General features: G+C 35.4%; 1 protein-coding gene across 2 annotated transcripts in view; it reads right to left on the bottom strand.

Moving 5' to 3' along the window:
- Positions 1-18,030, bottom strand: part of LOC150099811 (casein kinase I-like) — a 211,494-nt gene that overhangs the window by 68,248 nt on the left and 125,216 nt on the right. For both annotated transcript variants that reach the window (XM_090404498.1, XM_090404499.1), the window contains exon 6: positions 9,451-9,621. In XM_090404498.1, coding sequence (XP_090260624.1) covers positions 9,451-9,621 — 171 coding nt within the window. The remainder of the gene's footprint in view (positions 1-9,450; positions 9,622-18,030) is intronic.

Raw genomic sequence — 18,030 nt, 5'->3', positions numbered from 1 at the left:
ATGAATTTATTCAATTGACTTCCTACCATACCAGCTTTGTTGATTCTGTTGTCTATTTCCATATTTAATTTACCATCTTCAGTAAAAATAGTGCCTAAGTAGCTGAAATGTTTTACTTGTTCCACAGGTTCTCCGTTCACAACGCAGTTGACATTTTCAACGATTCTGCCTATTTTCATTGTCTTTGTCTTTTTATTGCTGACCTTCATACCATATCTATTACAACAGTTATTCAATTTATTCAGGGAATCTTGCAGACTTGTAGCAGATTTATTTAGAAGTATAACATCGTCTGCATAAAGCAAAGAGCTGACATTAACATCTCCAATTTTGATATCAGGATTAATACCACTTTCCTTCATAATGTGATCCATATAGATAATGAATAACAGAGGGGATAATGTACATCCTTGTCTCACACCAGATTTAACATTAAACCATCTTTCCTTCAATTCTAACTGCTCACTTACAACTCAAATAAAGACAATGTATTGCTTGATATAATGCCCCATTGCCACCATATAACTGTAGCGTATTGAATAGCTTCTCTCTTGGCACCTTGTCATATGCCTTTTCCAGATCGACAAAACTTAAATACAATTCTTTGTTATATTCCCATGCTTTCTCAACTATTTGTCGTAAAGTGAAGATCTGATCCTGACAGCCTCTATTTGGCCTGAATCCAGCTTGTTCTTCACCAAGCTTTTCTTCCACAATTGTTCTCAACTGTTTCACCAGTATACTTGCATAAATCTTACCAGTCCGAAGGTTTGGCATCAAAAATTATTATTTTTTAAACAGAGTAAGCTACATGCCCGAATCTCTTTTTTAAAAAAGTGCAGATGCGATAAACTCATTCCAACATTTGCTAAACTAAAGGAAGTTATTAAATCACCAGGTGCTCATAAAATCTATCAGAAAGCAAGCCATTCACTTCTGCTTAATCAGTTACAAGTTTCTAAACACGAATTGGCAACAAATAATTTAAAAATTATAGAATTAGAAGCAGAATTGTCAAACACATCAAATGAAGAGTTGCTACAAGTGATTATTAGTGTTTCAAAAAATTCGGGGAACAAAGCATTTGATAATAGTAACACTAACCTACATAAAAAATACCTCAATTTGTCAAAGCGGTCTAAGAAAAATACCAACAAATTAACATCCGAAAAATGGGTGGTTAACTTATCTAACAGTCCTCTAACAGAAGATGAGTTAAATGTTCTAGCAAGAGGTCATAAGTTTGCCATTCCTCCAAAATGCTTTCCATATCTAGATTTTATACACAACATTGAAAGAAACACTGGCCACCTCTCCAGTATTGAAGCCAACAAGCTTTGTTTTGAAACAGCAAAAATAATTTTTGATGCCAAACCTTCGGACTTAAATATTCCATCATCAGAATTGAAAGCTCTTACTGCCTTAAAACATAATCATCACCAGAGCCGATAAGGGAAATATCACTGTGTCTCTTGATACTCAGTCATATGACCAAAAAATGAATTTACTACTCTGAGATCGAAATACTTATACAAAACTTGATTATGACCCCACAAAAAGACAGCTCAAGAAATTGAACAAGTTTCTTGATGAAATAACTTCTTTAGTTGAAGAAACTGTAAAAAAACTCAAGACATACCATGCTAGACCTCCTAGAATATATGGTTTACCAAACTATACAAGAACAAAGACTCACTCAGACCCGTCGTTGATTCTATTAGCAGTCCTACTTACAAGTTAGCAAAATTCTTATCTAACCTTCTCCGTCCCCACATTGGCCACTCAGCCTCATCAATTAAAAATTCCACATAGTTTCACTAAAATAAAAGACACTCAACTGTTGGAAACTGACATGCTAATTAGCTTCGACGCTGTCTCCCTCTTCACTAACATCCCCCATAAGGAAACAGTACCTGTTAACTCAAAAATTTCTGTCTGATATTGTTGAACTATTCAAATTTACAATTACTTCTGGTTACTTCACTTGGAAAGAAAAAATCTACAAGCAAGAGGAGGGAACAGCTATGGGGTCCCCCTTATCACCTAACTTGGCAGAACTGTTTATAGAAGATCTTGAGGAAAAAATTTTTCGTTTCAACCCAAGCCAAAAATCTGGCTACATTATGTCGATGACGTCTTTGTAGTCTAGGGTCATTCTGAATAAGAGCTATATCTGTTTCTAGATAAAATAAACCTTCTTCACCTTCGCATCAAATTTACGTTAGAAAAAAAATCTCCACAGGGTATCTCTTTCCTGGATTTACACATCTAAAGAAAAGAAGACAGTTCCATCTCCACTTCTGTCTATCGAAAACCGACCTTTTCAGGTCGCTACATCCACAACTCTTCTGTTCATCATCCTTCTCAAAAATTTGGCATCATCAAATCACTGGTAACCAGAGCGCATTGATTTTTGCTCCTCTTAGGAATCTCTAAAACAAGAATTGGAAATAATCAAAAACACAGCCATTCTAAATGGATACAATCCTAAAACTACTCAAAAAATCATCAGCCACTTCTCCACACATCTACCTAGACCAGAACATGCCCACAGGATTCCCATACCTTATGGCAACTCAGAGCGACTTTCAAAAATTATGAAAAAATACAATCTTGCTGCGACCTACAAACCCATCAACCAGATCTACAACTTGTTACCTTCACCTAAAGACAACCTCCCACCTCTGTTACTACCCGGCGTGTACGAGGTACCATGCTTCTGTAAACTGTCGTACAATGGCAGACAGGCAGATCTGTTCTTAAACGCATCTCTGAACATCGAGATCACATCCGTCTCATCAAGCCGCAGAAATCCGGCCTCACCCAACACGGAGTTGAAAACCCAAACCATAGGATCCATTGGGAAAAGACCAAACTTCTACGCAGATCTTCATACAAACAGGAACGTTTATATAAAGAAAGTGCTGAAGCCCTACTTCACAGACCCAATCTAAACTGCAATGATGTTCTTGCCATTCCTAAGTATGGGAAATTGTCATACAAAATTGTGTAAAATAATTCAATTTTAATTTTAATTTAATCTAAATAATTTTTTTTTTATTTTTTATTTTTTTAAAACACCCGAAAGCGCTGCTGCAAGCATTTGGATTCCATTGTATTCATGTACCCTATCTGTATGTTATTCCTAGTATAAAGGTCGAAATATTTATGTATTAAAAAAAACCTATTACTGTGGTTTTACGTGTGTTTATTTAGTCATGAATTCTCCACAGGTTTCTCTACATAATCATCTTTTTATATATGGGTACTATGAGAGCTCTACTCCAATCATTGGGAATTCGGCCCTCTGTCCAGGCCTTCTGAACTATGCAGTGCAGCCACTATAAGACTTTTATACCACCATACTTCAGCATTTCTAGTAGAATATCATCCACACCTGCTGCCTTTCCACATTTCAAGCCTTTGATGGCTTTTTCTACTTCAAGTATGGATATGTATTCCTGACTGTATGCCTGTTGAGTGTTTTTTTATCACTGTGCTATCACTGCTTGCAATTTTTCAAGGTAATTACTCCATACTTGAGAGAGGACACACTGGAGGAAGGAAATGGATTTTATGCAGTTATTAAGGGATAACTATCTGCGACAGCATGTAATGGAAAATACTAGGGGTCAGAGAGTGCTTGACCTAGTACATCTGAGGATTTGGCTGTAACAAATATGACCACATTGCCACCAATCGGTGAGAGTGATCATAGGGTCTTGACTTGGGAGGTGGCTAAAGGTGTAGAATTTTCAATTAAGACAGGGTACATGTGGAATTATCGGGCTGGAAAGTATGACAAGCTTAGGAGTTTGATTCGCTCAGTGCCATGGCATGTACAACTGCAAGGACTAGAAGTTGATAGTGCATGGGAGGTAGTTAAGAAGAGTTTGCATGAAGCAATGGCTGACTGTATACCGAGAGTCCAAATAATAAATCAAGTAGGGGTTAAATGGATGAATAACAGCATTAAGCTTGAGCTGCAAAAAAAGAAACAACTATGGAGGGAATTTAAGGAGAAAGGTGACCGGCAGGCACATGAACGGTATAAAGCGCAGGCCAGAAGGGTGACAAGTGTGGTAAGAAAAGCAAAAAAGGATTACGAAAGAACATTGGCCATGCAAGCTAAAGAGAATCCTAAACAGTTTTTTAGATACGTAGCAAGTAAAAGGAAAAATGTACATGGCAGAATGATTTTAAAGAATGCCGATGGTAGGGAGGTAACTGAATCAGTTGAGATAGTTGAGTTACTGAGTGAGCACTTTGCAAGAATATATCATCCAGGTGGTGACATTGCAGACACGAATAAACCAGTAGATTACACGGGAATTGTGGTGAATGAAGAGGAGGTGAGTAGTCTATTGCATAACCTCAATGTCAATACATCTGTGGGATTGGATGGTATACCAGCTCGTGTTGTACGAGAAGCAGCTAAGGAATTGTCAGTACCCTTGACCATTTTGTTTAATTTGAGTCTCGGGTCTAGGTTAGTCCCGAGCGGGTGGAAGGAGGGGAAAATAGTTCCACTGCATAAAGGTGGTTCCGAGACTGCTGTTGTAAATTACCGACTGATTAGCATATCAGGAATCATTGTCAAGGTCTTAGAAAAATTAGTCAAGAAAAGAATACAGGATTGGATAGATGAAAATGGGTGTTGTATGGGGGACAACATGGTTTTGTGAATGGTAGATCATGCCTCTGTAACTTGCTCACGTTTTATAACACAGTGACGGCTGAACTGGATAGGGGTAGTGGGTTTACAGTGATACTACTGGACCTTGCCAAGGCCTTTGATAGGATACCACATGGAACCCTAATCAGTAAACTGGAGCAGATGGGGATGGATATAGGTTTGGTGAGATGGATAGGAGGGTGGTTGAAGGAGAGATACCAGAGAGTGGTTTATTCAGGAGTGGAGTCAAAAAGACATCTTGTGGCTAGTGGAGTGCTGCAGGGCTCTGTTCTTGGACCACTGCTTTTCAATTTGTTCATCAATGATATTGGAAAGGATTTGAGAGGAAGTGTTCACTTGTTTGCTGATGATGCAAATTGGGTAGAGCAATTGTGAGTGCACAGGATGTCAAAATTTTACAGGATGATTTGGATAGTTTGGAGGACTGGGCTAGGAAAATGGATGTCAGTTTAATGTGGCAAAGTGTAAGGTTATGCACTTTGGGGTAAAAAGAATAGCAGCAGCAGTAGTATATCGCATTGGTGGAACCGTACTCCAGGAGATTGATGAGGCCAGGGATTTGGGAGTGCTGGTGGATAGGGAGTTGAAGTTTAGGGGGCACATTGCAAAAGTGACTAAAACAGCTCACCAAATCATTTGGGTTCTGAAAAACACTTTAACATGCAAAGACAAACAAGTTGTTGTTCCTCTGTATCGAGCCTTGATAAGACCCCATCTGGACTTCTGTGCCCAGTTATGGGCACCAGGGTTTCTTCGTGATGGGGAGGAAGTGGAGAGGGTCCAGAGACAAGTGACCAAGATGATAGCAGGTCTGTGGAATGAACCTTATGAGAATAGGTTGAAGATTTGTGGGTTGCAGAAATTGGACGATAGGCGAAGGAGGGGTGATATGATTGAGACATTCAAATTACTAAAGGGTTTTTATAAGATTGATCTAGAAGATATTTTTGAAAATATGACTGGTGGTGGGAGGACTAGGGGCCATGCATGGAAGCTGGGCAAGAGCGTGGTTGACAAGGGTGTTAGAGCTAGGTTTTTTACTTGGAGAGTGGTGAATGAGTGGAATAAGCTTCCAGAGTCTGTTGTGGGTGCTACGACCGTGAATGAGTTCAAGGCAAGATATGATAGATACTGTGTGAATGTTGAATAGTTGTTCCAGACATGATGTTAGGGCCTCCCTCGATGAGTCTGTCGACTCCTTGGAGTTTCCCGGAACAATAACAATAATAATAATAATACTTCAAGGATATCTTTTTCTCCTGTTTCCATGTCACCTTTATCATCTCTAACTCCTTTTACAGCACTCTTTTCTCCATTTCTATACTTCTTCAACAACCTCCAGAATATCTTGCCACTTTAATGATATTTATTTTCTATGTTCTTGCCAAAATCCTCCCATGACTTCTGTTTAGCTAGTTTTACACAGCATTTAATTTTCTTACCTTTGTCTCTGTATTTTCTAAGAGCACAAACCGACTTATTTGCCAGGAACTTTTGATATGCTTTCTTCTTTTCCATCACTGCCTCTTTAACTTCCTGTGTCCACCATGGAGTTCTGATTTTTCTATCCTTGCAGACAACCTCACCACATGCCTCTCTGGCTGAATCAATCAGGATTTTCTTCAAGGTTTGCCACTGAATCTCCAAAGTTTGGTTCCTGTTCTCAAACTCTTTCATTTTTTCTTTAAAAATCTTTGTGCATTTTAGTCTACAGTTCACATCTGAGAGCTGCTCAACTTTTAATTGCTTTAAAACTTTCTTACATGTTATTCTTTTCGATATGAAATTCAATTTTATCCCACTCAAGACTAAATAGTGATCACTTCCAATTTCAAATTCTCTGTACACTCAAGTGTCCTGCACCAGGGAGAAAACATCACTATCAACAATAACATAGTCAATGAGACTTTTCTTATTCCTTGACTCTTCTCTTCATGTGAATTTGTGCACATTTTTATGTTGGAACATGGTGCTAGTTATAACCAGTCCATGTCCTGAGCAGAAATCCAACAGGTATTTGCCATTATTATTAGCTTTGCTCTTTTCTCCAAATTTTCCCAAAATATTTTTGTATGTCTCACAATCATTTCCTACTCTGCTATTTAGATCCTCAACAAGGACCAACTTTTCATTTTTCATTGTGTCAGTTGCTTTCTCTAAAGTCTCAAAAAATTCCTCCACTTCTACCTTAATAGAACCTTTTGTGGGACCATAGGCACAAATAAGTCTCATTGTCCAATTCCCCCATTCTGATATTTGCCCACATCACTCTACTTGAGACTGTCTGCCATTCCAGAAGATTAGCCTCTTATTTAGTGTTGAATACTATGGCTACTCCTTCTTTTCCTTGATTGTCATTGCCTAAATATAACGTTTTGTATTTACTGCTCAAAAAGCTCACACCAGTTTTTGTCTTTTTTGTTTCAGTGACTGCCATTATGTTGATCTGGTACTTATCTAATTCCTCAGCTAGCTCCATTTCTCTGCCATTCAGGCTCTGATGTTGATAGTACCAATCTTTAAGTCTGGTAATGTTGAGTTGGGGTGTATTTTCAGATTTGTTCCAGTAGCTGACTTTTCACTGTTCGTCCCCTGGCAAAAACTATGTGGGGCCTTGTTTAACCGGGTGACGCCCCAGCCGGCATGAAATTTTGTCATGTACCATCATTCATGGTTAACTGTTTATAATTTTTTATATTTTTATTTATTTATTAATTTTAAATTAATTATGCATCTGTTGCCACTTCTCTGAACTCTAATAGTTTTTCCTTCTGCTGGACAATTGTGACCGAGACACATGATATATGCATACTGTATGACATGTTCTCGTATTCAGAATTTAAATGTTGTTACCAGATTTTCTGTCTTCTCCCTGAAAGAAGCTCATGACATACCGAGCAAAATATATAGGAGTAATAAATTATATTTAGTTTTTTCTTACATGTGTGAAGCCATTATTCAAAAAATATAGACAAAATTTGATTATTTGTAACATATTTGAATGACTAGCAGTTATGATACATGCTGATTAATGTGAAGCAATGAACACCAGTACAGGAAAACCTCGCTTAACATGATTAATTACTCCATCAATTAATGCTCGTTAAGCAAACTTGCATTAAGTGAATACAATAAATAATAGCAATAATTATAATTCATTCATCAGTTAGTGTAAATTACAGTATAAGCATATTAGATGATAAAATCATCAGTTAATAAAAATCAATTGCTTAAATTTTTATTTAATGTCTAAAAATTTGATTGAGCTACTTTTTTACAAAAAAATTAAGTAAAGATGTTTGAATTGTGCTCGACTTTTTCATCTTGTCATGCAATCTGCAATAGCTGGTGATCTCTTTATCAAGATTTCGGCAGACTTCGGAGCTTCGTTCCATATCAGGATCATCATTAAAAAAAATCTCCTTAGCATGCTCAATGTGATTGAAAACCAGATTAAGTTCTTTTGCAGTTAGCTTCTTAGTTGTAACATTCTCTTCTTGTTCACACTCCTTATCTTCATCATGTGCACACTGTTCTTCAAGTTGAAGGAGATCATTCTCGATTAAATGTTCCGAATGGAAATCAACCAAGTTTCTCACATCTTCATTATCAAGTTCATTATATCCAAGTTTTTTTTCCAATTGTGCTGATTTCTTCAATAATGTTAGATCTTAGATTTTTCTCATGATAAACTAACATAGGCTTGAGTTTAAAGTCGCATTCTCCATTGCCTCTTAAAAAAGGCGTAAGATGATCATTAGATACTTTGTATCCTGGTTGAGTTGCTTCAGTTTTAGCTAGAAAAGTTTTTGTTGGCAGATGCTTCCAAAAGAGATCAGTTTCGGTGATGTTGAATATTTGCTGATCATCATAATCACTCTCCTGAATTATCCTTTGCAATTCTTAAGGAAACTTGGCCACAGAAATAGCATATTCCTCAGTTATTCTTAAGTTATGCAGTCCAGCTTGATTTTTAAAATGATCAAACCATCCTAAACTCACAGTAAAATTTTCACATTTCTCTTGAAATTTGGTCTTTTTCAATGAGTTAAAAATTATGAGAGCTTTTGCCTGAATATTCCCTGAACTGACAAGTATTCTTTCTTGGTTATAATCTTCAATCCAGAGTGATAGAAGAGACGCTCCATCTTGATCATTAAATGGCTTCTATTTCGGATGATCTGCATGCTTAAAGAGCAGTAGCAACTTTTCCGTGTTCTTTGTATTCTTTGCTGTTATTTAATATAGTCCAAACTGTAGATTCGCTGTATTCCAGGTCTCGCACAATCATTGTATTACTAGCGTATCTTAATGACCTCCAGCTTTTCCGCTCACTGAAGATTGGTGACAAGTGAGAAAATTAATGCTGGGAAATTTCTTTTACTGCATTCTTTTACAGTGTCATATATATTAATGCCAGCATGACTGGCATTAAAAGTGTTTATGAAAAAATCAAGTCAATCAATTCAAAAACAATAATCAGACTTCTGATTAGACCAGTATTTGGAATTTCTAATGAAAGCTAACTTTAAAAAAGCAAAATGCAAAATTACAAATTTTATTAAACTAAAGCAAGCTAAACAAATTGTCTAAAGCAAAACAAAGGAAAGGATGTTAACTTTGAACAGCTTTGAGTCGACTTGGCATTCAAGTTACTGAGTGGCTCTGACAGATTTTGACAATGATTTTGCTTCCTCATTTATCAATAAAAATTACCTTTACAATAATAATTATCAAGTAAATAACTCGTTTACCTGGATATCCATCACAGAGAACTTCTATTGGAGTGGCTCGTTTTGTATCACCAATTTTCTGATAACGCTGCTTAAGTGTGTCTGCTTTTAATCCTTGCCAAGGTAGACTGCCTCTCAAAAAATACATAAACATATGACCTAGAGCTTCTAAATCATCTCGCCTACTTTGTTCTGAAAATATTTGTAATTTACAAATAAGATTATTACAAAATAAAAATTTGCATTTAAACTAAATCATCAAAGAAAATTATACATTCTGAATGTTTTTATTAAGCTTCAAAGAAACAATTTTTATTATGAAAAAAGAGATTTTACTCCGACTAATTGGGAAGAAAACTGTCTATAGGAAGTTAATAAGGAAGGATGGCAGAATACCCTCCCCCTCCACTGTGAAAAACTGATAATCTGAGTAGCAATTATGGGCAGTTTTAGAGTTGGAGGTGTGGGTATTAATATCATATAGTGGAAGCATTTCTAGCATTCTTGAGTGATGATGGATAGTTTTGGTATCAAAGTTTGAGAGTAAAATTCAACTGTAGTGTCTAGTTTAGTATTAGGATGAACATTAGATCCGGTAAAACACATTAACGTTCCGAAGAAGAGTGAAAGATGAATTATTCACTTTTAACTAAAGAAAATTACAAACAATTTTGTTGTTAAATGAACATCCAAATTATAATTTGAATACATAATGTTCTTACAAATTGTATTGCAATATATATATATATATATATATTGTAATATTAAGTATTGGAATTATTTGCAATTATTTATTATGCTTTATTTATTAGTTAACACTTTCAAAGAGAAATGATAATGTAAAATCAGCTAGGAACGATATTTGAAGATAAGTAAACTTTTGCTGCTCAATTTGTAACAACAATACTCTATGATCAGAAAAGACTTGCATCCTGTCTCTAGGATGTGAAAACCTTTATGAGGGCTTTTCTTCCCACAGAGTTAGATTTTTATCTTGGAAAACAGTTAAAAACCAAAAAGTGCACAAAAATTAACACTGGCCTCTCTTGTCCCTAATTAGTTTGGCCATAACTTCGAAACAACCCAATCTTTGGAAAGATGTATATTAATACCTAACATTATTTACATCACAGAGTGATTCTGAAACTAAAAGTGAATTACTGAACAATTTCGATTCTTTTATGACTTAGAACAAATAATAGACAAGGCATTTTTAGCGAATGAATAGCACAGCTTAGAAATGAAAATGTAAAAACACAGCTGTTTGAACAAAGCAAAAGATGGAAATACTAATAATATGGGAAATCCAGCACAGAAGCAAGGATTGAGACTTTCTGTATAACTAAATAAAATAAAATTAATATGCTTTAATAAGAAGTATACACACATTCTAATAAAAGCAATTGATATTTTGCTATTTTCAAAGATACTTCTCAAAAGATATTCTGCTAAGTAACCTAGCATTTTAGAAAGCTGATATTACTAACGATAAGGCAGTTTAAAACATAAGTGTAAACTTAAATTGTACATATTTGGTCTGATGTATTAAAATAAATAACTTTTATTATTAAAAGACCAGAAGATAAATGATAAAATATTCAAAGAGCCAACAAGTTTCACTAGCCACTGTCTAGCATTTTCAAGGCTAAACTGGTGTGGAAACAAATGCATTGAGTTACATTTCAAATATACACTTTAGTAACTGTTAGGCCGTTACATTTTGTTCCTTCTGTTTGAAGGTGTGCATGTGTTCGAAAGCTTCAGTCAGATTCCGGTACATGACCACGTGTTTTGTAGTTATTTGCATATTGTAATTCTGTCAAACTGAGAGAGATGATGAGATTTTTCCATATGTCTTTAAGAACAATGCCCTGATTTCTATTTAAATTATTGCCTGTGCGTAATACTACAGCTGCTTCTTTTAAAGTTCTGTATCTGTAGTCATTCTCGATGTAAGGCATAGAACTGTTTTTCCAATCTATAACGTGATTTGATGTTGAGAAATGATGTGCTAAACCAGATGTGATGATTCTATTATGATTGACATCCCCCACAGTATCATTCGCATGCTACGTAATAGAGCCTTAAGGTCTATTTCAAAAGAAACAGATGTGCAGAGAGAACTGTCACTAATAGCTAACACAATCTCTTAATGGATACCCTTCTAACATTTTAAACAAATGACTATTTAAAGACAACCACCAACAACGTGTTACAATACTCCAATATGTGTCCACAGCTGTCATTCCATATATTAATTCAGTTTCCACAAAATTGGCGAGTATGTTAGAAGCTCATAACATCAGAGTGGTTTTTAAACCAACTATCATGATCAGACATATCTTAGGATCACCTAAAGATGAGGTACCTTTCTTCAAATGTCCTGGAGTGTATGAAATTCCATGCATGTGTGGCCTTTCTTACATTGGTCAGACTTCCAGAAGTTTTGAAATAAGACAGAAGGAACATGTGGGGGATGTCAATCATAATAGAATCATCACATCTGGTTTAGCACATCATTTCTCAACATCAAATCACGTTATAGATTGGAAAAACAGTTCTATGCCTTACATCGAGAATGACTACAGATACAGAACTTTAAAAGAAACAGCTGTAGTATTACGCACAGGCAATAATTTAAATAGAAATCAGGGCATTGTTCTTAAAGACATATGGAAAAATCTCATCATCTCTCTCAGTTCGACAGAATTACAATATGCAAATAACTACAAAACACGTGGCCATGTACCGGAATCTGACTGAAGCTTTCGAACAGATGCACGCCTTCAAACAGAAGGAACAAAATGTAACGGCCTAACAGTTACTAAAGTGTATATTTGAAATGTAACTCAATGCATTTGTTTTCACACCAGTTCAGCCTTGAAAATGCTAGACAGTGGCTAGTGAAACTTGTTAGCTCTTTGTATATTTTATCATTTATCTTCTGGTCTTTTAATAATAAAAGCTATTTATAAGTGTAAACTACATAGATACATATAATTAACTGAATACTCTTGATTAATTCAATTCCATATTTTATTATACCCTGCCTTAGCCATCTGCACTGTGTACTGTAAATTGAATGTTCTTCTGGCCGGTTTGCCTGTTTTGTGGGAAGAAAAACAACTTTCTGGGAGGAAAACCTTACCACTTCTGTATGGCACTGGCTAACTCACCTTCAACTGAAATGTTCTGATAAAGGTTCTTCACATTCTAGACAAGATACAAACCCAGATCTTTTTAATCAAAGGTCTTTGTCTATAACAGTTGAGCTATGTGGGTTAATATAATAATTTGCCTACAATGCACAATGAGAACTGATACAGTGTTGTGATTGTACTTGAATGTTCATGGAATGCAACTTGTGTAGATTATTATGCCATTCTTAGTCTTTGTTTTCTGATTATAAGATTATCCCATTGTTTCATTTTGTAGATATCAACATACATTTTGTTACGTATCTTAAACTGAATGAAAGTGTAAGTATAAACTATTATTAAAACTTACATATAGAGATTTGTGTACATATCATTAACAGAAACCACTTGATTAATTAAATTCCTTATTTTTAATTGGAGGAAAGTTTGTTTTAGTTGGACCATTACAATGGTTCAACTAAAACGAATCTTTAATACTAACCCTAAAATATCAAATATCATTAAATTCCATCAAGCCAGAAGGAATTAGTATTTCATATTTGCCAATAAAAACTGTTTATAGTTAAAAAAAAAAAAAAAAAAAAAAAAAATCATTATAGATGATTTTGCAGTAACAGAAAGAAAGCTATAACGGGGAGAGTAATTCTTTCATCAACTCAAGAGTGATTCATAATGTAAATTACTGAATTAGGCGACTCACATATGACCAGACACTCTATAGGATTAGCATTCTTAAGTGCTTATATGCAGTACAAAACTGTTCAGAGTTGATTTTCAATTCTCAATATTTTGGTTGTTTTCATGAGTACCATTATGATGTCTGTAATAACATAATAGAGAACTTAAATATCAAATTTCACCCCATCAATGCAAAATTATCCGTTTGAATCCTTGAGAGATTTGTGTACATATCATTAACAGAAACCACTTGATTAATTAAATTCCTTATTTTTAATTGGAGGAAAGTTGGTTTTAGTTGGACCATTACAATGGTTCAACTAAAACTTCTTGTTCTTCACCAAGCTTTCCTTCCACAATTCTACTCAACTGTTTCTCAAGTATACTTGCATAGATCTTACCAGGAACACTCAGTAGAGAAATACCTCTGTAATTTTCACATTCAGTTTTATTTCCCATTTTATATATGGGTACTATGAGAGCTCAACTCCAATCATGGAATTCGTCCCCCTGTCCAGGACTTCTGAACCATGCAGTGCAGCCACTGTAAGACTTTTATACCACCATACTTCAGCATTTATGGTCGAATATCATGTACTCTTGCTGCCTTTCCACATTTCAAGCCTTTGATGGCTTTTTCTACTTTAAGTAAATATGGATATGTATTCCTAACTGTATGCCTGTTTGTTAAGTGTTTTTTTTACCACTGTGCTATCACTGCTTGTTTCATTTAGCAGTTTTTCAAAGTAATTACTCCATACTTCAAGGATATCTTTTTCTCCTGTTTTCATTTCACCTTTATCATCTCTAATTCCTTTTACAGCACTCTTTCCTCCATTCCTAAGCTTCTTCAACAACCTCCAGAATATTTTGCCACCTTCTTGATATTTATTTTCTATATTCTTGCCAAAGTCCTCCCATGACTTTTGATTAGCTAGTTTTACACACTGTTTAGCTTTCTTACATTTGTCTCTGTATTCTGTAAGAGTAAAAGCTGACTTATTTGCCAAGAACTTTTGATATGCTTTCTTCTTTTCCTTCACTGCCTCTTTAACTTCCTGTGTCCACCAGGGAGTTCTGATTTTTTTTATCCTTGCAGACAACCTCACCACATGCCTCTCTGGCAGAATCAATCAATGTTTCCTTCAGAGTTTGCCACTGAATCTCCAAGGTTTGATTCCTGTTCTCAAACTCTTTCATTTCCTTTTCAATAATATTTCTGTATTTTAGTCTACAGTTCACATCTGAGAGCTGCTCAACTTTTATTCGCTTTAAAACTTTCTTACATGTTATTCTTTTCAATATGAAATTCAATTTTATCCTGCTCAAGACTAAATAGTGATCACTTCCAATTTCAAATCCTCTGTACACTCTGGTGTCCTGCACCAGGGAGAAAACATCACTATCAACAATAACATAGTCAATGAGACTTTTCTTATTCCTAGCCTCTTCTCTCCATGTGAATCTGTGCACATTTTTATGTTGGAACATGGTATTAGTAATAACCAGTCCATGTCCTGAGCAGAAATCCAACAGATATTTGCCATTATTATTAGCTTTGCTCTTTTCTCCAAATTTTCCCAAAATATTTTTGTATGTCTCACAATCATTTCCTACTCTACTATTTAGATCCCCAACAAGGACCAACTTTTCCTTTTTCATTGTGTCAGTTGCTTTTTCTAAAGCCTCAAAAATTTCCTCCACTTCTACCTTAGTAGAACCTTCTGTGGGACCATAGGCACAAATAAGTCTCATTGTCCAGTTCCCCATTCTGATATTTGTCCACATCACTCTACTTGAGACTGTCTGCTATTCAAGATTAACCTCGTATTTAGTGTAGAATACTATGGCTACTCCTTCATTTCCTTGATTGTAATTGCCTGAATATAACATTTTGTATTTATTGCTAAGAAAGATCGCACTAGTTTTTGTCTTTTTGTTTCAATCACCCCTATTATGCCGATCTGGTACTTATCTAATTCCTCAGCTAGCTCCATTTCTTTGCCATTGAGGCTTATTATGTGGATAGTACCGATCTTTAACTCTGATGATGTTGAGTTGGAATGTGGTTTCAGATTTGTTCCGGTAGCTGACTTTTCGCTGTTTGCCCTGGTTCCCTGGCAAAAACAACAGGCGGGGTCTTGTTTAACCGGATGACACCCCAGTCGGCATGAAATTTTGTCATGTTGTAACATCATTTTGTATCATTTTCGTTCAGTATCCAGGTAGATACCCAACAGGGTGCACCACAAAGTCAGGATTGGACATTAGGTCATAAGCCTTGGTCGATTCTCCGCATTCCTTTAAAGGCTATGTGGAAGTCTCCTCTCAGTTATACAGCTTTGACCCTTAAGCAATCCTTTTAGCCTATAGTTTTACCCCCCCCCCCCTTTCTCTCAAGGTCGTAGGTATGCTATTTCACGTTCTCGAAGTATAGACACAGGAAAAAGCTTCTGGCTGGAATCAATTCCCTAATTTACCTTAATGTATTTCTCTTGTATTGATCCTTAAAAATTTTTTTTTCTTTACGACTGCACCATTAAGGATTGCGTAAAAGAATTGTTTTTCTTTCCCCTACATGCAAGAGAAACATTCAGCTAAGCACGAGAAATATCTCTTAAATTAACTCTAATTCAAACAACTCCTAATTCTTAATATCAGTTAGTCGTGGCTATCACTATTCTTTGGTCACACAGGTTGTATATTTTTATGAGACAGCATTGGTAAAGCAAGATGAGGCAAGCTGTTAACAAAACAAACATGTGTATTCATTCTAGACAAATTAATTACAAAATTTAAACTGCACATATCAAGTGTCTGGTTCAGCCTAATACAACTAGATAACAATGGAGACAAATCAGGTGTCTAATTCTCCATACAATCATTCAAGCATTTTCGCTCAAGCTTTAAGACAAAGACATTAAAATTTCACATAAATTTTCAGACACGTGGATAGACAAACACACTTTATCTTTACTCACGCTATAAATAGGAAAAAGTTAAAGCTTAATCCACATTCAATTTCTTTGCATTACACATTAGCAAATTCCCTAAAACTCTATATCCTACTTATTCACATTCAAACAGAAGTATGGCTTTCAGCCTTCTCTAATACTTTCTTAGCTAATCGACAATAGAACCAACATTTGTCGCTTAATTTTCATAATCTAGGAATTAACATAAAACATCTTACTCACAATCTTGCCAGCTCATTACATATAGTCCTAGATCCTAAAGGTATATGGGCATGTTCCGCTTCTTCCAAAAAAAAAAAAGAATTTTCAATCAGGCTCTAGGTTACGGCAGCAATACTACAGCTCACACATAGATCATCCTAGAATCATATGGTAGGACATCTCGAAAAGACCGTCTCCGTTGATATCTAACTTCCCATCTTCGTCGGAGCTGCATGCTCATAGGAACGAGACTCTCCCCGTCCTCGGAAAAGACTTGGTACTGGAAACAACTTCAAAGCGAGAGCCCTTTTGGCTTCTAAATCTCTACCTTTTATCTCACCCGACCTTGGCCCATCTACAAATTAATTTACTGGAGGGTTTTTCTCCGCTACCCACGCTAACGTTGAGTTTTGGCGGGGAAAACTCGTAATCTGGTGACCTTGTCGCTAGCCGTAGGTCTATTTGTCTAATCCTGTCTGAGCTTATTTTTCTGTCTTTACAATTCTAGTGGTTCTTATAAAATTAGAAAACTTAATCTGTAAAAAGGCTAAAAGTTCATCATGCTTTTACTCTAAAACTATATGGCCTTCCAAAATTACATAAAGAAAACGTGCTGTTAAGACCTATTGTGTAATCTAACAACTACCATGTTAGACTAAAACTTTAGTTTAATATAAACCAAAATAAACACTTGATGTTTCGACCTTCACATTAGTTGTTGTTTCGATAATTTTCATGATGTATTCTGATCACCATGTAAGAATGAAAGGATTTTAAGAATAAAATATTACAATTATCCTTACAAACTACAGATCTTTTGGTAAGTTCAGATGTAGCCTCACTCTTTACAAATATTCCTTAATATGACTGAATCACTTCATGACTTTCCTTCTAATATTGTAAAATTATTTCATTATGTCATTAATTCAGGATACTTTAGCTGCCAGAACAAACTATACAAATAGAGGGAACAGCTATGGTGTCTTCCCTTTCCCCAATGCTAGCTAATCACTTTTATTATATATTACGTATTAATTACATATTCTGGATGTTTTTTCACCTACACCATCGATTTGGTACAGATATGTTGATGTTTTTGCTGTATGGGACTCCTCCTTCTTGTCCGATCTCCTTGAATTTCTTGAAAAAAATTAATTCAATTAACCAAAGAATCAAATTTACCCTGGATGTAAAAAATAACAATGTCTTCCTTGTCTAGATGTTCTCATTCTATATCAACAATGCGGGAATCTACAGTTCTCAGCATATAAAAAAATACCTTGTCAGAAATATCATGTAATGAAATCTTCAGTTGGCAGAGGTCAATAATATATGCTTGACAGATTCTCTTCTAAACAAAGAACTGTTTATTATCAGACCTACCATTATCTCTAATGGTTATAATACAAAAACCATCAATAAAATAATCAATAATTATGGCCGTCATTTCAAGAAGAAATTACCAGAATTTGTATTCCATATGCTAAAGGACTTTCAGAAAAAATAGGAAGACTACTTCGACAGACCAACTTACGAGTCTCTTTCCTTCCAGTTTGCAAACTAAATACCTTCCTTATTTCTCCTAAACA

The sequence above is a fragment of the Typopeltis vanoorti genome, chromosome 14, assembly GCF_054136105.1.
Source record: "Typopeltis vanoorti isolate ZY-2024b chromosome 14, IOZ_Tvanoo_1.0, whole genome shotgun sequence".
Taxonomy (NCBI): Eukaryota; Metazoa; Arthropoda; class Arachnida; order Uropygi; family Thelyphonidae; genus Typopeltis; species Typopeltis vanoorti.
This window is presented reverse-complemented; position numbering and strand designations above follow the sequence as displayed.